General features: G+C 34.9%; 4 protein-coding genes across 6 annotated transcripts; 2 read left to right on the forward strand and 2 right to left on the reverse strand.

Annotated features, from left to right (window-relative positions):
• The first annotated feature begins 1093 nt into the window (after nt 1–1093).
• On the forward strand, nt 1094–2130 carry LOC112281962 (allene oxide cyclase, chloroplastic). The gene is made up of 2 exons (XM_024519047.3): nt 1094–1295; nt 1519–2130. The coding sequence occupies exons 1-2, from the start codon at nt 1128–1130 to the stop codon at nt 1918–1920; spliced, it is 570 nt and encodes a 189-aa protein (XP_024374815.1). The 5' UTR covers nt 1094–1127; the 3' UTR covers nt 1921–2130.
• A 2680-nt stretch (nt 2131–4810) lies between these two features.
• LOC112281465 (chaperonin CPN60-1, mitochondrial) lies at nt 4811–11703 on the reverse strand. 3 transcript variants are annotated; one of them, XM_024518016.2, is made up of 18 exons: nt 11300–11703; nt 10661–10679; nt 10232–10363; nt 9760–9919; nt 9399–9574; nt 9147–9242; nt 8640–8744; nt 8360–8446; nt 8096–8185; nt 7780–7860; nt 7484–7630; nt 7091–7186; nt 6854–6953; nt 6537–6640; nt 6176–6281; nt 5904–5982; nt 5544–5672; nt 4811–4980 (listed from the first exon to the last, which is right to left on the reverse strand). In XM_024518016.2, the coding sequence occupies exons 1-17, from the start codon at nt 11338–11340 to the stop codon at nt 5555–5557; spliced, it is 1737 nt and encodes a 578-aa protein (XP_024373784.1). In that variant the 5' UTR covers nt 11341–11703; the 3' UTR covers nt 4811–4980; nt 5544–5554. The 3 variants fall into 3 exon arrangements, with proteins under 3 accessions (XP_024373784.1, XP_024373785.1, XP_024373783.1); XM_024518017.2 differs by lacking the exon at nt 4811–4980 and adding an exon at nt 5314–5375; XM_024518015.2 differs by lacking the exon at nt 4811–4980 and having other exon boundaries at nt 5314–5672.
• Nucleotides 11704–12596: 893 nt separating this feature from the next.
• LOC112281585 (50S ribosomal protein L31, chloroplastic-like) lies at nt 12597–13660 on the reverse strand. The gene is made up of 2 exons (NM_001378634.1): nt 13486–13660; nt 12597–13098 (listed from the first exon to the last, which is right to left on the reverse strand). The coding sequence occupies exons 1-2, from the start codon at nt 13564–13566 to the stop codon at nt 12766–12768; spliced, it is 414 nt and encodes a 137-aa protein (NP_001365563.1). The 5' UTR covers nt 13567–13660; the 3' UTR covers nt 12597–12765.
• A 1549-nt stretch (nt 13661–15209) lies between these two features.
• LOC112281041 (uncharacterized) lies at nt 15210–16114 on the forward strand. Its single transcript, XM_024517189.3, has 2 exons — nt 15210–15299; nt 15638–16114. Exons 1-2 carry the CDS (start codon nt 15241–15243, stop codon nt 15870–15872), a joined length of 294 nt encoding a protein of 97 aa, XP_024372957.1. The 5' UTR covers nt 15210–15240; the 3' UTR covers nt 15873–16114.
• The last annotated feature ends 6382 nt before the right edge of the window (nt 16115–22496 follow it).

Consider the following 22496-nt stretch of genomic DNA (forward strand, 5'->3'; position numbering starts at 1 on the left):
GCTAAATTTTACTTAGGATAAAGAACATTGATTGAATTTAGAAAAAAGCATTGTGAAAGTCAACATACAAATTATAAGAAGGCAAAATGCAATTGTAAAAAGATAACTTACAATCACAAAAGGACAACATGCAATTTCAAGGATTTTGGCTAATGAAAAGGCTTCTTTATCTCTTTGTCTTAATGTCTTCATGTTATAGTGTAGCTTCTTTATTATGTAGATAGAATTCATTTGTAAAACAATTATTTTTATATGATATTTTAAAAAATATACATCTAAAAATTTAATATAAAACTAATTTTGATTAAAATCACACATGAAAAAAATAAAAAATAAAAAATAAAAAAAATCAAAGAATTTTTTAAATTACAAACAATGGATAAATAAAATAATGTATTTAATCTATTACCTTTTCAAGTATTACATTACTATTTATACACATACAATAAAAACAAACCATCAAACAAGCACCATAGGTAAAATTCAAACCCACAAACATGCTAGTGAAATCATTCTCTTTTAATTGAATAAAAATACAAATGATAATAAAAAGTTCTGCTCAAAAAAATGAATAGAAAGCAACAAACAACGGATAAGTAAACAAGACATTTAGAAAAGCAAAGCATGACTATTTAGAATAATTGAATGAACTTTATACAAGAAGGGTGAGAATTAATTTTGAAAATAGACAATTTCATTAATTGAACAATTTCTGTGAAGGTTTTTATGCATTGGCTTAGTCATCCATGACTTGGATGGAACAGCCTGCGAACAGGCATCGCATTGACGCCATTTTTACTGGGCACTAGAATAATTCGCTCCCTGTGAGCGAATTAATCTAACCTGCTCTGATGATATTCCAGCACGTTTTTGTTGCAGCCACGAGCCATCCCTCATGTGGCCAACTTTAATATTCTGTCTGTTCCGTAGCCCGAGGAAATGATTACCTCTCGTATTTATACTGTCTCTATTCTGAAACCTGATGCGCTTGGAACCCAGAAAAGAGTCACTCAGCGAGTAGCTTCGTGTGACCAGGTCTGGAAGTGGGTCTCAATTCAGTGTTTGTTGAAAGTGGGTGCATAGTAGCCGTGAGGTCGAGAGGGAGCTGGTGTGTGTGAGTTGCAGAGATGGCAGCGAGAGGCGCGTCCCCAGGGCATGTGCAGGAGCTGTTTGTGTACGAGATCAATGAGCGCGACCGTGGTAGTCCTGTGTTCTTGCCCTTCGGAGGAAAGAAACAGCCGGGGACTGATGCGCATGTCAACAGCCTCGGGGACCTTGTGCCGTTCTCTAACAAGGTTCGCTTGCATCTTTTCTGTTTTAGCTTTTGATCCAGCTTCCTATGACACAATCATGTTTCTTCTAAGCTCTCCACGGAGTTTGCTCTTCAGTTTTGAAGCTCCTCGCCTGTCAGACCTGCATCTGTCAATGTCTGCCTGGCTTTTATACCACTTAATCAGGGAAATGCTAGCAAAAGTTGGGAGATTGAGCGGGTTTTTGACGTGCTTCGTGTTGTGGCAGATATATGACGGGTCATTGAAGACTAGGCTGGGAATCACGGCGGGTCTCTGCACGCTGATCTCTCACAGCGACCAGAAGAACGGTGATCGCTACGAAGCCTTGTACTCTTTCTACTTCGGCGACTACGGCCACATCTCCGTTCAGGGGCCATACATCACATACGAGGACTCGTACCTCGCGATCACGGGAGGCTCGGGGATCTTCGCGGGCTGCTACGGTCAGGCGAAGCTGCACCAGATCATCTTCCCCTTCAAGCTCTTCTACACGTTCTACCTGCAAGGAATTAAAAAGCTCCCAGAAGCGTTGTGCGCCCCGTGCGTGCCGCCCTCGCCGTCCGTGGCTCCAGCTGATGAGGCTAAGCAGTGTCTTCCCAACCACGTCGCACCCAATTTCACAAAATAGACACGATTTCTCCCCATCGAACCCGCCATCGGGTGCGTCGACTCCTCGATGTAAGCCAACGCTGCGCAGGACCCATAACGGCTGGCGCTGCAGCACCGGCTCTTCTAGCCAGCGCGCTAGTCGAGCAGCAGCGACTCAAACCAGTCGATCAATGTGGATTCGAATACATAAAACTGTCAATATAATACAATATCTCTTCTTCTCAAGCTATTCCACTGCTTGTGCTCACATGTTATATTGGTGGAAGAATTCCAAGCCATGGTGCACCAATGGGTGTTAAGAAAGTGCATTTTTTATCGCTTAAGTTCTAGAAAGAAGCGCACGAGGTCAAGACTGTGGTGATAATGTGTTGGTTCGGTGATTTCGAGGTTGATATGAATTGTTGGGAAAGATTTTTGGCACTTTGTTGCTAATGAAATAGCTAACGAGTATGATGGATAGGGATTTGAAGATGATTTGAAGATGACGTGGAGAATAGTTTATAATTCCTCTGTTTCTGGTGGACGGCATGTGACATCTAGAGTTTTAGGAGTATGCAATGTTTTGATTTATCTGACATATATGTGAGTATGTCTGATAAAATTCTACTTGTGAATAGAAGTAGATTGTGAAACTTGCAGAAAACTTATACTACTTAATGATTTTTAAGATTGGAAATTAAGATTATGTGACATTATCAATTTTAAAAAATTGATACTATTTGAGAATATCCAAACTTTATTAGCCCAAAAAACATCAATGACAGGAGTTTAACCTTAGGAAAATTAACAAACTACTTAGCATTTTAGCATTGTATTGAATATTAGTACTAATTTTTTGATAATCAATAATTTCTTTTTTTGAATGTTTAACAAAAATTAAAATTACAAATGATTTTTTTAAATTGAAGATTTTCTTATTTGTAATTGTAACATTCTTATGTTAATCATCTTCATTATTTTAATACAAAATGGTACTTTTAAGGCAATACATACAATCAAAGGACTTGTAAGAGATTTTCTTTGGTTTAATATAGAGACCAATTCAATAATGGGAATCTTATGGAAAAATACAATTCAAAGGATTTAGCTATATGAATCAATTAAAATTGGCCTAAAAGACTTCTAATAGAAAAATTGATGCAACTCAAATAAATAGAACTCTAAAAGAGATAGAAATCTACTTTAAATCACATAATAATTTTTTCGTATGAATAACCAAATAGGTCAGATTTTACTCCTTTTTTTTTTCAAATTCATAATGACGTAATAAAATTTGTAGAACAAACCAAGATTTGAAACGATTTCTACCTTCATAGAGCTTATTTAATATAATGTAATTTCAATAAACATGTGGATACAAAAAATAAGAAGATATACAAATAATAAAATAATAAAATAAGTATAATTTTTTTATTCTTGAAAGAACAAAACAATTTGTATTGCTTTTAGAAGTGTTTAGTGGCTTAGAAAGGAGTGAAAAACTAGTCTAATATCCCAAGAAGTGACAAATAACTCCAAGTATGTTTTTTTGTATATTTCAACCTACAGAAAGTTTTCTAAAAGTATATCTTTATTTAGAAATATTAAAATATTAAAACCACTAATAGTAGAAACATACTTTTAGGTATCATAGAACAGCACAATGCCAAAATCTTCAAAGAAAAAATTATTTTAGATTCTAAAGTCAAACTATGCATGTAAAATTATATTATAAAGTGTAAGAAAGCATATTAGCTTATAGATTTGAAAATCTTTTGAATAAATCTTCTAAAAATATCTTTTTATTTTGAAAAAATTACAAAAATATAGATTAGAGATATCAAGTAAGGAATAATAGACACATAGCATTATCAAGTGGTATAAGTACTCACTTTCTAGGATCCACATCTCCTACTCTATTCTAAGGCCTTAGCTATATGTAATATTTTGTTTTCTTAAAAAGCTATTAAAGAAAACATATTTATCTACATATTATTTTAGATAATTAATTAATTTTTTAATTTAACCAATCAAATAATCATTCTTACATAATTTGAAGGTGATTGATAGATTATTCATCTATCTATTAGATATTATTAAAAGTATTTGTATCCAAATTTATATCTTATATATTACAACAATTCTAATTAAAACAAAGTCTAGAATGTTGATTGCATCATTTTATTTGTCAAACCTTCTTTATTTAACAAATTGACTAAATATGAACACGAAAAACTCTTTAAGAAATATACATAAGTACCTTCTTATGTCATATACCAATTTATTTTTTATTCCTTTTAAACTTGTAGAATACAAGATTATTATTATTATTATTATTATTATTATTTTCATATAAAGCAAAGTACATTGTAATCTTGAACTGTGTTAAAACAAATTGAAAAGATTTTGGCAACCTTCTTGAAGGAAAATTTGCTAATCTGATAGATCAAGCCATCTAGTTGTTTCCAATCATGATTACATTTTAAAAAATTAAGTTAAAAATTTGTACTAAATCATGTGATTTGAATGCAACATACATATATATATATATATATATATATTAACTAATAATTTTTTTAAAAACAAAACAAATATACTAAATTAAATTGAGGATATTACTAATGCCACCACAATTTTTGCTACTGTCATCATAACTTACCACCTATTCAGACGTTTTATCAATTATTTTACTCTAGTCATATATTTTTCTTTTTTGAACTATATATAAAATAAACTTTAATGAAAAATAATTATAAAGTTAATTAGAACAAGTGGTGGTAACAAGAACCAAAATTGTAGGGACATGTGATGGAATTGTACAAATTGTGATGACAACAATAAACGCTATCATGGCATTAACAACACCCTAAATTTTATATGATTGTTTTATCTAAACATCATATTCATAGCTTGTATTGCAGAAACATCACTGTTGTAAGGGTTGATTCTTTTATTTGTCAAAAAAATTCAAAAATTGAACACTAGGATAAGTCTGTAGTCCGAGAATCTCTTTCAAACACGAGTATAAGTCCGAGAATTTTATCCTCGCATTGATCTTTCTGTTTGTTCAATGTTTTTTTTAAAATAAACAGCTTGATCACTGCCACAGTGTACACAAGTATTAGCAAAAGTGTAACCTTCGAAGTGAGCTTTAAATTTAGTAATAGACAAGATAAATATATTAGAACGATGATCTGCCTCCATAAAGTTTTAGCACTCAACTACACAAAACCGCGTCCAGTTTCAAGTCATTTACCGTGATTCATCATGGTTTAGTTTGGGTTTCGTAAGATTATCTTTTAGAGCACTTGCAAGGTTATGCTCGTCTATTGGCTACCATATAAATGAAGAAGCAAATCTAAGCTAAGCGTCATTAGGGCATACGGTCTTGTCCCAGTCTCTTTCAAACACGAGGATAAGTCTAGTCCAAAAATATCAATGTTGAGTGCATTACATTAATTTTCCTCGAATTGAAACTTCTCGATTGTTTCATACCTGAGGACCACGTAAATGACTATTTAATAACAACGTGTGACCAAAACTTTTTGTTTTCCGGCACCTTGCCAGATGGGTTTCTCGATCATTGCGCATGCACTGTCTTTCAATTCATACAATGAGAGTCTATCCCTTTAAACCCAAAGCACTGCACTGAGATTAGCATACCTTAACTTTGTCTAGTACATCCCCCCCATGCCTCCCATGCCTCCCATTCCTCCCATACCAGGCATTGCCTCGTCGTCCTTGGGGAAATCGGCAACTATTGCTTCAGTTGTTGTAAGAAGCGATGCGACACTGCACACAGGAACCACAATCATTACCCAAGCTTACCGGTCACATCCCCAAGAAATACTACTACACGTTTGCATTTTAATGACCTGGTATTAACCAAATGTTTTGTGCGTAGTCTTTGCAAGTACAAGTAAATAATCTAGGAAGTATAACCGTGAAGACATCTACAGGAAATACATAGCAATAAAAAATAGAACCAAGAGAAGAAGACAGAACCCAAGAGCAGAAAAGTACCTAGCAGCATCAACAAGCGCTGTTCTGATGACCTTTACAGGATCAATTATTCCTGCCTTCACCATGTCGACGTACTCAGCTGCAAAAGTAAATTGGATCATCAGTAACGAACCCCAAGGGCACAAAGGTCACTGGCACAAGTATTCTCTAATGTCAGGCGACATAAAATACGAGTGTAAGATAAAAATATATCAGACAATGAAACTCAAATGATAGAAACTGCTAAATTTCAAAGTTCGATCCGTGCTTGAATGAACGAAAAAATTCGAGACCTTTGGCAGCATCATATCCAATGTTCAAGTTGGCTTCCTCCAAAAGCTTTCCAACCACCACAGCTCCCTCGACTCCAGCATTGCGTGCAATTGTGTACGCAGGCATCTGCAACGGAAGCTCAGTAAATCTCAGACAAGTTTTTACTTCAAGCGCAGGCCTCCTTGATCATGACTCCTCATTCAAAACCATCAACACCACTGTACTTTCTACATTTGATGATTTGGTTGTTCGATTTAAACATTCGCAATACACTGGCTCACGCAAATTACACTACCTTCTCACAGATCGTAATGCATAACTAGACTCAGAGCACTACTACAAACTATTAAGGCGCCCTCAAACAGGAAATCAAAATAATACCTTTAAGGCATTCTGAATAATTTGCACTCCAACCTTCTGGTCGAAGTTTGAAGTTTGAACATTGTCAAGCTCCCGTGAAGCATACAAAAGAGCAACACCACCACCTGATCCATTCAAATTTCATGTTACGCATTAATTACTAAATAGATGGCTCTAAAAAACAACACATTTGCAAGTGTAAACAATTCAACAAGCTAGATCCCAGTTCTGATGCAAAAATAATCAACGGAACCTAAAGCAAGAGAAAACATTCGCTATATACAATGAGCCGGACTAAGTTACGGATCACAAAAAAGAGTTAGTAATCTCGAACATACCAGGAACAATGCCCTCCTCAACAGCGGCTTTGGTGGCATTCAATGCATCAGTAACACGGTCTTTCTTCTCACTAACCTCAACTTCACTAGCTCCTCCAATCTGTAAGCACAAAGAAAGAAATAAAATCACTTACAATTTAAAGTTTAAGGCTTGAAATGCTACAGGCACTATTGTAGTGTGCCAATAAATTTCATTGTCAAACGAGACAACTATTTAAATTAGGATGACTGATATACCTTAAGTACAGCTACACCTCCTGACAATTTGGCCAACCTCTCCTGCAATTTCTCCTTGTCGTAATCGGAAGTGGCAGTGCTGATGGCCTCTCGGATCTGGAAAATACTTTGGGTTTTTAGTCAGTGTTTTACCCTCGATATTAACATACCTTTAAAACTACAGTGACAACTCAGAAAACACATCCAAGCCGCACTTTAGTGATAGGAAGACCATTGTGATAAATACCAAGATCGCAGGAGAAAGTTCAGGTGCACAAGGCCAAAGAAAATCCAGGAGCATCACATTGTTGATGCTGTCGACATCCTCATGTACACTACAGCGCACGTCAACACATCAAAAACTAAATCTTGAACTACCCCCTTGATCTCATAAACATGACAAGAATGACCTACCTGTTCAGTACGATCTTCGAGAATAGCTTTGTTACCTCCGCCATCCAAGATAATGGTGTCATCCTTCGATACGGTGACCTTTTTGCAGTGTCCCAGCATATCTGGTGTGATATTCTCGAGTTTTAATCCCATGTCTTCAGTAATGAGCTGCACATAGCATCCCATACATTCACATACATCAAACGGTAGTAAAGACATAGGACCTCAAATGATCCTCTAGAAAAACATCTACATAACCAGAGTAGGAATATGGCAGAATTCAATTGACCACGACAGGCAGGAAAACGGTGACCTACCTGACCACCAGTTAACACGGCAAGGTCTTGCATTAATGATTTCCTGTTCTCACCAAAACCAGGGGCCTTGATGGCACAAACCTATATTCCAAAGCATCCGAAGGTAGAAAATTACAAATGCTTGTTTCTAGGTAATATTCTTTCCGTCACGATACTTGCAACAACCAGAATAAAGTAGAACTAGAATGACGTTGACTTGTGTACCAACAACTTGAATGGTCATCCTTTGAACTATTACTACGTCGAAGGAGATTTATCCCAGCCCAGCGCAAACCCCAAACTAGGAAAAAAAGGAATACAATGGCTGTTAACATACCTTCACACCACCCCTAAGCTTATTGACTATCAGCGTAGCCAAAGCTTCACTTTCCACATCTTCAGCAACAATCAGGAGAGGCCTTTGATCCTGACAAACCAGAAAAAATAAACTAGCATTATCAGGAGGTTCGTGTATAGCATGTGGTAAATGGATGCCCCCACCTATTACTTGTATGTACAAGAAAAGAGTCTACTAGGTGAGAACAAAATTAAAGAAGGCAAATAAAGTTCAAACAGTGCACCAAAGTCAGTGATTGCTTGCCTTGACAACAAGTTCAAGCACTGGGAGGATCGCTTGAAGACTGTTGATCTTCTTCTCGTGGATCAAGATAACTGGATTTTCGAATTCCTGTATCATTGGTAAACGACCAACACGACGTCAAATATAAGTGTGGGCTCTTCTAAATCCAGAAAGACAAAAAAAATCAAAAGCACGAATAAAAAGAACACTCAATGACGAATGAATAACAAAGAGCATGGATAACACAACTGCAGTGACTACCGTGAAGTAGCAAGCAAAATATAATGATTTTAATACCAACCACTTTTTGAGTCTTAGAATTGGTGATGAAATAGGGAGAGATATATCCTCTGTCGAGCTTCATACCCTCCACAACCTCCAACTCATTAAACAGAGTTTTTCCGTCCTGCAAGGAACGTAACCGTCCATCACGGGAGCACTAGGTTGCATTCACTTATCTATCATATCCTGAGGCGTATAATGCACAAATTGGTATCTTATTTCAAGAATGCGCATAATATTAGCATGAAGATTAGAAAATAAATGTATTAAATAATAATAATAATAAATTACAGTCACGCTGATTCTCACAAGGTTTCGACGAAACACGGATTCTCAATTACACTCTCTTAGCGTCACAAGTCAGATAACGTCAAACGTTATGATGAAATGCACTCGCCAATAAAGAACAAGGAGTTGACGTAATCAACTTCGTCATTCACCTAAAGGTGAACACAAGTGGGTAAACCAATTAGACTAGGATATAACGTACACAATTGCACCATATTAAGCTCAGACATCCACTTACAGAGACAGTGATGACACCCTCCTTGCCAACCTTCTCCATAGCACGAGCTAGCAAGTCACCAATTTCTCGGTCTCCATTCGCAGAGATTGTTCCAACCTGGCAGAACACCACACAAAAGCAAGGAATGATCCGTTGAAGTGACTTCCATTAGTAGCTTCGGCAACACATCCACGAGATTTTCTATATTAGAGTTTAAGCCCAAAAACAAGATGCTAAAATTCTAGTATCACCTTCAGATGGTGATTTGCTTACCTGAGCAATTTCTTCCGATGTGCTAATCATCTTAGCCTGGCTCTTGAGATAGGACACAACGGCATCAACAGCAACACTAATACCTCTACGTAGGTCCATTGCGTTCATGCCAGCTGCAACTGATTTGCAGCCCTCAACAAAAATTGCTCGGGTGAGCACTGTTGCACAAGTTGTTCCTGCAAAATTCATAACTTCGAGTCAGTGAAATCATTGCACTGTAGATACATTTATTGATTTGGCAAGGCCAGTGCTGATGTTAATCTGTATAAGAGTATTCCATAGATTCATACAAAATGAAAAAGTAGGTTGAAATCATGCATCAGAACGAGGTTCACACAGTCAACTGGGATTAGGCATATACCATCTCCAGCAACGTCATTTGTAGAACTAGCGACTGACTTCACGAGTGATGCTCCCACGTTCTGCAGCCTGTCCTTGAACTCTATGGCTTTGGCCACAGTAACACCATCCTTGGTGACTTTCGGAGAGCCAAATGATTGCTCAATAATAACAGTCCGGCCCTGTTAAAAAGAGGAAAATCCAATATCGGTAAGTTCTTTTTCTAAGATCAAGAGCATGCAATGAAAAAATGAGGAAACTGTAGTCGGGCTAATCACTCAGGTAAAAAAATATTTAAAAATGCAGAAACTGATCTGAATCAGAGAGATCAATTCCTCAATAAACGACACGCTGTGTTCAAAACGATGGATGTTACTAACGATTGTAAACTATATTCTGGATCCACTCTGAAACTAGAGTCCAGAGCTTACAGCTAAGATAGTCAAAATGAAAACAGAATTGAAGCGCGATATCAATATCAACTAGTACGTTACCTTGGGGCCCATGGTCACTTGTACCGCATCTGCAAGTTGCTCCACGCCTTGGAGCATAAGGGCACGGGCCTCAACCCCAAACCTGATATCCTTTGCAGAAAAATGTCGAGTTGATTGCAACTTACTGAAATTCTGTAAGACATAATCTCCGCGTGAGCCACATCAGCTGAGGAATTCCCAATTATGAAAAACTTGTCATCCATTGCATTATCATCGGAAAGAATGTAGTACGGCTTTAAAACACAATAGATGCATCAAAGACATTCCTTGGAAGACAACGTTGATTCAGGAGTCCGCTACAGTAGTACTAAGAAATACGTCATCTTCTGTTGAATTTCTGACTAAACAACTAGGAGATAGAAAACATTAAAATTGTGACCTGACTGTTGTAGAAAAACCGTGTGAATTGTTTGTGCAGAGAGAACTTACTTGTACAAGTGAGCGCCCCCTGTAATACAAAACAAGCAAAGCGCGCTACATTAATTACAGAAACTAAATACCTAGACGCAAATTAATGCCATGCATGTTTATAAAACAAATCAAATTAACCCAATAAACCTTAAATAAAATACTCCAATGCAAATCTATTTAGCCATACCCTAAAATGGTGAATTTTCACTTAGTCGAACGAGGTCACATTTCGCGATCTATGCAGTGGGCAACATGCTAATTCGCACAGGAAATGACTTGATAAATTAGAACTGACGCGACGCACAACTACCGCTAGACAAAAAATAAAAGACGCGTAGATAGGCACTGTAAAAGATGCATTGAAGAGAAAGATTATATTATGGAGTACTTAGTGCACATCAATGTCGGAAGAATGTTGGGATAGGTGACACTTAAATCTAATTCACCAGTATGAGGCCCTAACAAACAATTCTCACGAAAATGGTGAATCCTTTGATTCAGAGAGCGATATCCAGCATCAAGGCTTTTTCACAATTGACGAAAACTAACCATGAGACTAGACAGGCATCCACAAGTGATTGGCATGTAGTAATTAAAACACCCAAGGAACAAATCTCAACCTAAAGAGTGTTAGCAGAGATGAAGGCAGATTAACACCTGTTAACTCGGGACGCCAAAGCTGCCGCCGCGCGATACATGATTGCTTAACCGTTCTTAAACCTCAGATCTTAAACCTCAGATCTTAAGCCCTCGATACCACACACTAACCTTAAAATTCCCTCAGCAAGAAAACTCAATGACCAAAAAAAACTCACAGATTGCCAAACGCCGAAGAAGAAGAAGGAAAAACACAAAACAAACAAAACAAAATAAACAAATAAACCAACAAAAAAACTGAAGCAAATGTGGATGGCGCAAGTCTACTGGAACCTTAAGACCTCCACCTTAGGGAGAGAGAACAGTTAATCACCGATACCCAGAGTCTGTTACAAGCAGCCAGATCGATGGAAGGACATCTAGAAGCATCTAGAAGCAGAGCCTTCTCTCATGCTTCAAACAATACACTCCCCTCTATCCCAGGTCTCTCTCCACACCCCACCTGGCTTCACATTTGTCTGCAGAATCCTAAGACCGAACAGTAGAATTCTGAAGAGCCTCACTTGATTCGTTTGCTGAATTTATCATTTATTTGTAATTCAAAAACAATTATTGAAAAAATACATTAGAATGCAAAAATTGGAATTGAAGTTATAACCTGAAACTAAAAAGTGATGCCAATTCAGCGCCCTGGCTGTGTACTTGTAGACTTAGTATCAGCGTTGAGTGTGTTGTGTGCATGTCGTTTAAAGTACCGTGAAAGGTCTGTTCACATACTTAGTTTTCTAACTTGCAGTACCAATTAACGATAGTAAGGAAGTATCAAAGTTTCTAGCTAGCGTTATAATATTCCTGCAAGTTTGTTCTGAGACTCCCCAACATCAGCCAATGACAATGCTTCGACTCTATAAGTCGCTAAAAATCACACAATTCAAGCTGCCAAGAGTGCTGATTTGCAACGATATTCTTTGCATTTTACTTCAACGTTGGGCACCAGTGTCCCACGCAGGGCATTTGACATCTAATTTCGTGACACTTAAACATTAAAGTCGGACCTACATGAACTTGGCATCTGCATGCACCATTCACAAATATAAAAAATGCCCTAGACCGCTCGACTGAATCCTTCGAGAGCGGGTTCACTCTACTTCCCAATCAACACCATGGATTATATAAAAGAGAGACAACCATTCATGAAATGGCAGCATCCATTTCAAAGGTGGAAATCTGGAGCATAACTTCGGACAAGGCAAAGCCTAAGATAAGCATTCTATTAATCACGCCACATCGACTGCGAATCCCAAATCTGCAGAGTTGACAGCGACCCGTGTGCGAGTATATTAGATCTGCATGCATGTAATGTGCAAAAATTGGTTTAAAATTAACAATGAAAGAGAACACGAAAGGTACAGTGTCGAATAGAAAATTCGGCTTCCTGTTATTACAGGCAGAACCCAACCTACAGTATGTCCCTGAACCCTGTAAAATTAGACCCTAAAATGCGACCCTCAAGCCTACAGCATCTTCTACTTCTTTCCACCCTTGCCGCCCTTGATCGGGCCCTTCTTCTTCTTTTGGAAGACAATTTCACCTGTTTCTAGAGTAGGAATTTCCTGGATGGAGTTAATTCCTCCATACCTTTGCCTGAATTTCTCAACCCTATCAGCATCCAAAACAAGAGCCGACTTGTTGCCCTGGTAGAAGGGGTGGTTTCCCGACCACACATCAACCACGTACTCTTTCTGTGTCCCACCAGTCGTCATGACAAGTTCTCCATTGCAATACACCTTAGCCTCCTCAAAGAACTCGGGATGAATGTCTGCCTTCTTGCAGGTCACCCTAGACTCACCCCTATTTAACTGTTACGGAACCACGCCATAAAACTTCAGCCTACGAAATAAACATCATCCCCTCGCTTCCAGGCATTACCTCCTCATGAGACAAGTTGAAAACAAGAAACAAAACTCCGAAAACCAGAAGCCTCGAACAATACTCCAATGCCAAAAAAACTCAATTCATTACCTAGTGTCTAAACATAGTGCTTTAAATCACAAACAAAAAAAAAAAAAAAAAAAAAAAAAAAAACGTGAAGAGTAAGAAAAGCTAGACAAGCAATAATCAACGTAAAAAGTCGTCAATTGAATCCTTGAGTTATGAATGCACACCAAGACGCCAGGCAAGAATGTTGAAATTCACCATCAAAAGACAATCCAGGGAATTCTTCATCGACAATTCGGTGACCATACCTGGATGGAGGTGGAGCCGGAGAGGAAGGTCGAAGTGCTGGCAGCAGCACAAGAAGCTAGGGAGCTGACGGAGAGCGCCATAGCCGACGAGTAGGGCTCCGAGGAAGACGAGTTCCAGTCGCGAGGAAGAGGGAATCGCCGATAACTGGAGCTGCAAAGAGTGCGACCACCAAAGGACTTGAAAGCCTCGCAGAGACAGACGCTAAGTGGATGAGACGGGAAAAAGGGGCTCATGGTGGGTGGGGCTTGTGGGTAAGGTTCCCTTGCGATGCTGTTCGTTCGCTTCTCCCGTTCTCTGTTCCCCTGAAAGCGCGCTAGCGTTCCAGAACTGGTTCCCATCTTGGTTCTCTTTCTCGTGGCTCAGCATGGTTGTGCCGTGTCCAAGGCCACCACCACAGATTGTGCAAACGGGCACTGCCCGGCATTGAAATTTTGGCCTCGGGCAGTATTCCATTTACGTCTTTGAATTGATGATAGTTACTATTTTATTTAGAGATACAAAAATAAGTATTCTAAATTAAAATTACAAATGATAAAATGTCAAATTTTCATTTACATACTTCAAAAAATTGGGCATCAAGTGCATAAGTATTTTACGTTTTTATAATTTCTTATTAAATTAAAATGTATATGTGAATTGCTTGTATATGATATTTACATTTTGTAAAAGGTTTTGAGAGCGTAAAAATATTAATTTGTGTAAAATAAATTTAAAATAATCACCGAGTGAGTGAGTAATATGTGGTCATTGTTGTCCAATTGTAGCATATATGTTTTAAACGATCCTTTAAGCGGTTTGATGGATGCAATAAGAGTGTTTAACAAGGATGTGGTGGAAATGCATCGATTTCCAAGAATAACTTGTAGAAAAAAACAACACAAAGAAATCATTGATTCAAAGACAATAAGTCGGATACAAAAAAAAAATCGACAAAGTATTGATTTATTTGTTTTTTTAGGGCATGAAAGAATCTCTTCGTCCTTTTTTTTTTGTTGTGTACTTAAATTATTCATTTACAACGTGTATTTTAATGCTAGTAGACTGTTTTAAAACGAAAATTTAAAAAACAAATATACATGTAAATTTTTTGTAAAAAAGGAAAAGCAAAAGGATGTAATGTCCTTGGTATACATGGAAACTTCAAAAATAAGTATTTTTCTGAATTCATCAGTTGCAGTTATTTTAATCCACGCGATTTTGTTTAAATATAACTACTTTGCAATCTCTTGTTGGTCTTTCAAAAGCTTAACCCTCTACTTTGTAAATTCAATATGTTTGTAAAAAGCTCTCAACATTTATTTAAGCTGATTAGTGCAATCAGTTCAATCATAGCATGAACATGCAATTATATTGTAGGAACAACTATTCAAATCATGATGATTTTATTTAATATAATATATTCAACAACTTACACAATGGTGATAGAAAGGTCTTGCACTCAATATAATGATTTTATCATTTTGAGTGCTAAATAAGCTTTTGCGACTAAGTTACATTTAAAATTTTACAGTTATAAAAGCCAAAGACAATGCTTGCCTCTTAGCATACCATTAAATCACCCAACAGATCAGAACCTAGGGAGACAAGAGAACAAGCTTCTAAGAGAATGAAGGGTTCTTAAGGAAGTTCCCAAGAGTTTCGAACGAAGGTTCCCTACACTGAGAACACTCATCCCAGCAGAGAAAGGAGAGTTTTAGGGTTTGGCTATCCCGGTCTCTTCGTTAATGGCCATTGCGTAAGCTTCTGATTTCGCCATGGCGTCAGTAAATTCCCAACGTCCGGAGCACAATTTAGATGAGTGCTCCCTCTATGGGTATGTAATTCTTGTCACGAACTCCGCTGTTGATTACTTGGGTTTTCCCGTCAAATCAATAGACAAGCTGATTGATTTTGCGGTCTGAATCTTTCTTCAGTTGAAACCTTACTTGCTTTATAGGGTTTTTGTGTTTCGCAAATTTCTGTGCTTTCTATTCCTCTGTCGTTACGGAGCTCAGAATATTGAATTCCAGTGCTGCGGAAGACATACCGAGAACCTGGTGCCTTCTCTGTGATTAATGGATCAGACTCAGTATATGCGATCTTAGACATCACCATTTTCTTCCATGCAACATACCTAATAACGCATTGGCGTCTCTCTTTTTTTGCACTCAGGTCATGGATATTTTCTCTCTTGGGGGCAGCCATCGCGATCCCAGTAGGCATTAAAAAGAAATCTCTGGCTCCTCTGGTGTTCTTCGGATCTACGGGTGCCATGTTGGACATTGTGCAAAGCTTTGCTGACTGTGAGAGGGAGCGCATCGAGAAATTACGAGCGGAGGAGCTTCTTGTGAAGAGAGACCCTGCCGAGCTCTCCCACGTTGATGACCTCACGTTCAAGGATGATTAAGCTAAGACAATGCACTTCTTAGAGAAAAGAATAAAACGACAGAAAAGAAATTAATTAGCTTTTCGCGGTAGTTTGTGATTCTACATACCCGTTTTGCAGAAGAAGCTCTTGTAAACGAGAGGAGAATCCGGAGACACTTGGGAAGCACATTTTCCAAGCATTGAAAAACATCAGTTTGTTGCTGATCATTGTATCTAGTTACTTATCTTCTATTTACGCAGCCGAATGGGCTCTTCCTGTTGTGTTGTTTTGTAGCATATTCTCAACAGGTCTGTCCTGGTGCTCAGGACTCAATTGTAAGTAGAACACTAACGACGAGTGTCATCAAGCAGCTATTTTTTCTAGTTTCAATCATGTTTGGATCAGTTTTTCGCAAGGTGAAAAAATTAGAATATTTTGCAGTTACATCAAAGTGGAAGTGGTTAACATACAAAGACTGCTCAAAATTAGCCACATTGTCTGTTCTTCTGGAAATTGCTTAACTATCAGCTTCCTAAAGAAAAAAAAAGAAAGATTTTTTAAAAAACAGAAAAAAAAAATGATTCTACAATGTGGTCTGCACACACGTTTACAGAATACAAGGACATAGAGCAGATAGAAGTTCACAAAATGGAGTATCTTCCTGTGACAAATGAGGTTCTATTTTGTTTGAATGTAAATCTTAGTACTATCTATGCACAAGAGAATTGTTTCTATGTACTGTCTTATGACTAATGTTAATCAAATCAACATGTTGGAACCAACTAATATGTCTATCATATATGTATGTTAATAACGATTTTCAATAGATTTTTGTTTTCATGATGATGTTATTACCTAGGTTCAATGACATTAATTACAACATATATATTTTTTTTACTAAACTTTAGTCTAACGTTTTTTGTCTCATTTATTTGGCAAGTGCTGAGAACATTGTTGCTTACATTTGTACATTTGTACAATATGTACAATTATATTACAAATAATTTCAAAGTACTAATAAACTTATAAAAATAAATAATAGCCTATAAGATAAAAGTATAAAATAGTAATAATAGAATCAAACATGTTAATTTTTTAATTTTGATTTTTATAATAAATTTTTATCACAATACACAGAAGATTATGATAAAATAAAATAAAATAAAAAATTCGTGAGTAATATGATTTCTAAAAGCATTATTATATAAGGTTCATTGTAAGTAAAATAAACCAAATAATTGACTTATTACAAAATTCAACTTCTATGATTCAGATTCAAAAGTCAAAATCTACTAATAATATCAAATGAATACAATCAACAAAAAAAAATCCAAAAATCACTGTTTTAAAATTATTGGTTTAATTTCTTAATAAACTAAATATATACATTATTTATCTTATTAACAATAAATAACTTATAAAAAACTTGTAAATATCTTAGTTCTTTGTTGACATGCATTAAAAACAATGTAAAAATATTAGAAGAAACTCATTTAGTAAGCTAATGATTGTATAATTGTTGCAATAACCTTAAATCACTCATATTTGTAGAAATAGAAATTATAAATTATTATCATTCATAATAAAAATTATTTTATTTTAAAAATTTATTATAAAATATGTACTAAAAAACATTGCTATCTTTAAAAGTTATACACGACTTTTTTGGTTGAGAATGAAGTTTTAATAATAATTAAATCCTTTTCAATAACTTAAATTGATGAATGAACAAACATGAATAAATTAAGTTTATTAAATTAGTTTACTATTATTTTTAAAATAATTTATTTAAAAAACATTTATTATTATAAAAATAGAAATTTATATAGAATATATATGGAAGATGTATCAAATAAAAAAAATGTGATAGATAAAATTATGCAAGCTATTGTATTATATGTATATATATATTTTGTGGAAATTGATAAATATGATATTTTTTTTTACTCATCTCCAATATATATATATATATATATATATATATATATACATATAAAATAATTTTAAAATTATAAAAATTTACTTTAGTGAATGAAAATTTATATTTGTAGCATGCGTACTATTATATCCTAACTAATTCAAATTATAATAGATCTTAAGTAATATGTATATATATATATATATATAATATTTTTATCAAGCTGTTGATCTATTTTATTTTAGTGGATTAAATTAAGCATAGAAGTGCTCTAGACAAAAATTGGAAATGAGAATAGGAAACAAGGGACACGAAACAAGGAGAATAAAGACAAAAGCCAAAGAGAATGGAGACAAAAGATAAAGAGAACAAAGATAAGGCATAGAAGACAAGGAAAATAGAGACAAAAGACATAGAGAACAATGACATAAAACAAAGAGAATGGAAATGAAAGAAATGAAGAATAAAGATAGAAAACAAAGAAGTTGGGATAGTAGAAGGGAGATGGGAGCTTGGAATAGGAGACAATAGAAATGGCAGGGGAGAAGGATTAGGATGGAGACATAAAAATAAGTGACAAGAACTAAGAATGGGAGATAATTCAAGATGAAGTAAAATTGATTATAAATGGTTTAAATTTGTGATTCTAAATGGTTCTAATATCTTTAGCTCAAACCATAATAAAAATATTAAACTTGTTTAATTGAAGATAATATGATATAAAATATGATATATAATGTATTGAAGAATAAGCACTATAAAGTCACAATACTTAGTATCAGCAATGTTGTACACAAAAAGAGTATGAAATAAGATGTCTCTCACTTCTAACACCCGTTACTTATAGATCGTGGTTGCTGCCCTAATGATCAACTTCTATCCTTTGATGAATACATCCATCCAACATTCTACCAAGACTATCAATTGTTATCTTATCTACTATAAAAATATACCTTTAATATATTCTTTATATTCTTAAGATCCTTGGTCCATTCATCTATTTTATCTCTTGGCCTTCTTACATATAAAGAGCCAATCCTTTAACCAATAGTAACTTATTTAAAGTAATATCATCTATAATGTTATTTATTCTACTTTATTATTTACTTGTATACTTTAACACTCCCACTTTGCTATTAGTCAAAGGCTTTCAATCCTAATACCTTTGTCAACATGTGATGTTTATCTTTTACTAATGTTTTTGTCAATAAATCAACAAGCATATCTTTTGTTGTTCAATACTTCATATCTATTACTCCCATTTCAATCTTCTTTCTTATGAAGTGATCTTGAATGTTAATATGCTTGGTCTTCAAATGATGCTTTGGATTCTTTGTAAATGCAAGACATCCTTGATTGTTACATTCTATTAGAGTTGCTTTCATTTATAATACTCTAATGTCATCTAGAAGTTGTCTTAACTATATTGCCTCCATTGCAACATGGCTTGCTACTATGTACTCCGCCTCTATTGTTGATCTTACAATTATTAGTTTTATCTTATAATTCCATGAGAGAGCTCTCACTCCAACAAAGAATACATATTATGTTGTTGATCTTCTATCATTTGCATCTCAAATCCAATCCGCATCACAATAACCATACAAACTAAGGTTATCACCTCTAAAGCATAATTTTAGATGCAAAGTGTCTTTTAAGTACCTCGTGATTCTTTTGATGGTTACTCAATGGATTGATCAAGCCTTTGACATGTATTAGCTCACAATACCCACTACATATGCAAGATCCACTTTTGTGCCAACTATTGCATATATAAATAAATCCATTACTACCTTATATGGAACACCTTGTATTTGACCTTCAACTTCAAGAAATTCTTCATCTGTAAGCTTCATCAACTTCAAATTGGCCTCCAAAGGTGTTCTAATAGGCTTACATTCTTTTATATTAAATCATTTCAACACTTCTTTAATATACTTGCTTTAGTTTATTATAATAGTCTTTTTAATACAACCTCTCACAAACTCCACTCCTAAAAAATAGTGAAGCTATCTTAAATCACTCATTTTATATCCTTTTTTAACTTTACCTTCAATCAATCCATCATCTTCATAGTATCAATTAAGATGATTAAATCATGATTATACAAAATGACAATCAATATGAACTTATTTGATTGCATCACATACAAGGAATGATCGGATTCACTCCTTAAAAACCTTTTATTCACAAAAAATGTATCAATATGTTGGTACCATATCCTTGGAGTTTGCTTGAGCCCATACAAAGTTTTTTTTAACTTACAAATAAGATGTTGTTTCTTTTCTTCTATAAATCCTTGAAGTTACTCTATGTAGATGTCTTCTTTTAGATTTCTATTTAAGAAAGCCATCTTCACATCTATTTGATGCATCTCAAAGTGTATTGCTGCCTCAATTGCAACAATGGTTCTAATGGTAGTGAATTTGGCCATGGAAGCAAATGTTTCATTGAAATCAATATCATCAATTTGTGAGTAGCGTTTAGTAATCAATATAGATTTGTATCTCACAACATTACCCATTGTATCCTTTTTGATTCTAAACACCTACTTACAATTAATTAAAGATTGATTTGGTGGAAGTTGAGTCAATTTCTATGTTTTGTTGTCCATGAATAATTTGTATTCTTTTTTATGGCATTCTTCCACTTCATAGCATTCGTGGATTTTATTGCATCATACAAACTCAATAGATCAACAATGAATGCAATATTAGTATGTTCTTTATTTATTTGAGGAAAAATGTAATTCTTTTACCATGCACTAAGTTATTTTTTTTATCTTTTAAAGGATATCTCCTTTCACTTGATGAAGCTTCACCTTCTTTTATTCCTAGGTTTCTTGTAAGCTTCTTCTCTCTTAAACCTTGCTTCTTTATATTCAAAAGTTGGTGCTCTCCATCATCATCATTATTTTCATCATCTTCATAGTTTTTATTGCTGGTTTCAGCAATTGTAGGCACACTATGGTCTATCTTCTTTGGCTCTTCATCTTGATTTGAATTTCGACTATCATGAATGTCATCATCTTCTTCTTCTTCCTTTGCTGAAATTGAAGATGTATCCACAAATATACCATTATTCCTATTTGAATATATCTCTAAGTACTTGTAAGCATTTTTATGCTCAAAAAATTCTACATCACAATTCTTAATGATTTTCTTGGTTTCTAAACACATTAGCCTATATGCCTTAGTACCTTCACAATATCCAACAAACACACATTTTGTATCTTTTGCACCAAGTTTGAACCTCATACAATCTGATATTTTTATATAGGCAATGTATTTAAAAATCTTCATATATGAAAAATAAATTAACTTGCCATTCCAAGCTTCTTGTGGAGTCATTGATGTGAGTGTATTTGTTGGATACTTATTTCTTATATACACCACATTTACCAATGTTTTCGCCTAATATTCATGCCTAAGATTTTGTGCATGAAGCATACTCCTTGTCATCTCTACAATGGTGCAATTTTCTCTTTCAACAACTCTATTTTGTTGTAGAGAATAGGGAGTAGAGGATTGTCTTGTAATACCTTGAATCTTAAAGAATTCATCAAAATATTTTGATATGTACTCACCTCCATTATTCATGCACAATACTTTGAGCTTACATTCATATTGTTTTTCTACAAGAGCCTTAAGCTCCTTAAACCTTGGAAAACATTCACTCTAGGCTTTAATAATATAAATCCACACTTTTCTTGAAAAACCATTAATAAATGGGAAAAAGTACCTTGCTCCTTCAATTGATGGTATCTTCATTGGTTTAAAAACATCAAAATATACAATCTCTAACAATTTTCTTGTATATATTGTAACTCCTCTTGAAAATGAAGTTTTTTATTATTTGCCTTATATATAATCTTCACAAGTAAGTGTGAAGGCATTGTGGCTGAATTGACTAAGATCTAAGCCACTTACCATGGATTAGAGCTTCTTCATGGTTTTGGCATTCAAATATCCAAGTCGTTCATGTCAAATTCCAAACTTGTCTTGATTTTGTGGAAAATCAGCAAATGCTGCCACTTCTATCTCATTTACCTTCTTACAATCGATGAAGCAGAGATTGCCATCTCTAAAGCCTTTAACAACATGTTATCTACCCAATGTCTTCACAAAACATCTATTTTTATAAAATTGAACCTTATAACTATGTGATATAAGTTTGCTCACCAAAAGAAGTTTTTTTTTTTTTTTTTTTTTTTTTTTTTTTTATCTTTGGCACATATAAGACTTCTTTCAACCTAATCATCTTGATTTGGTTCTTCACAACAATTTCTACAACAAGGGATCTAATTCCAATGGCTTATACCATGCCATTGTCTCCTAACCAAACTTTGGTTGCTAGAATTTCTTTATAAATGTCAAAGAAATACTTATATGATATCATGTACATAGTAACATCCAAATTTATAATCTACTTGGACATAGCAACCATAGAGGCTCCTTCACTTGCCATGAAAGCATAGTTATCTCCATCAAAGTTATCACGAGCATTGATTGTATTCTTCCTATCTCTTTTCTTGACTTTGTAGCAATTTCTAATAAAGTAACATAATTTTTTATAAACATAGCAATTTTACATGTTGCTTTTTAAATTATCACATTGATGAGAATAACTATCTTTGCCTTATTTTAAAAATAGAATAGAATCATTACTTTGAATTTTTTTTTCTTTCTTCTTGAACATTTCATGAGCAAGCTTTGATGTGATATAGTTCATGGTAAGCTCCTTTA

The sequence above is a fragment of the Physcomitrium patens genome, chromosome 4, assembly GCF_059467195.1.
Source record: "Physcomitrium patens ecotype Gransden chromosome 4, ASM5946719v1, whole genome shotgun sequence".
In the NCBI taxonomy this organism is placed as follows: Eukaryota; Viridiplantae; Streptophyta; class Bryopsida; order Funariales; family Funariaceae; genus Physcomitrium; species Physcomitrium patens.

Bases quoted from the DNA above. Each gene is read 5' to 3' on its own strand.
- LOC112281585 (NM_001378634.1), bottom strand. From the start codon at position 13,566: ATGGCGCTCTCCGTCAGCTCCCTAGCTTCTTGTGCTGCTGCCAGCACT. The intron at 13,099-13,485 runs GTATGGTCACCG...GTTCCGTAACAG, and splicing joins CCGGCTCCACCTCCATCCAG to TTAAATAGGGGTGAGTCTAG.
- LOC112281041 (XM_024517189.3), top strand. From the start codon at position 15,241: ATGGCGTCAGTAAATTCCCAACGTCCGGAGCACAATTTAGATGAGTGC. The intron at 15,300-15,637 runs GTATGTAATTCT...TTTTGCACTCAG, and splicing joins GATGAGTGCTCCCTCTATGG to GTCATGGATATTTTCTCTCT.
- LOC112281962 (XM_024519047.3), top strand. From the start codon at position 1,128: ATGGCAGCGAGAGGCGCGTCCCCAGGGCATGTGCAGGAGCTGTTTGTG. The intron at 1,296-1,518 runs GTTCGCTTGCAT...GTGTTGTGGCAG, and splicing joins TTGTGCCGTTCTCTAACAAG to ATATATGACGGGTCATTGAA.
- LOC112281465 (XM_024518016.2), bottom strand. From the start codon at position 11,340: ATGTATCGCGCGGCGGCAGCTTTGGCGTCCCGAGTTAACAG. The intron at 9,920-10,231 runs GTAACGTACTAG...TCTTTTTAACAG, and splicing joins AAGTGACCATGGGCCCCAAG to GGCCGGACTGTTATTATTGA. The intron at 8,745-9,146 runs GTAAGTGGATGT...CGTTCCTTGCAG, and splicing joins AGGGTGTCATCACTGTCTCT to GACGGAAAAACTCTGTTTAA.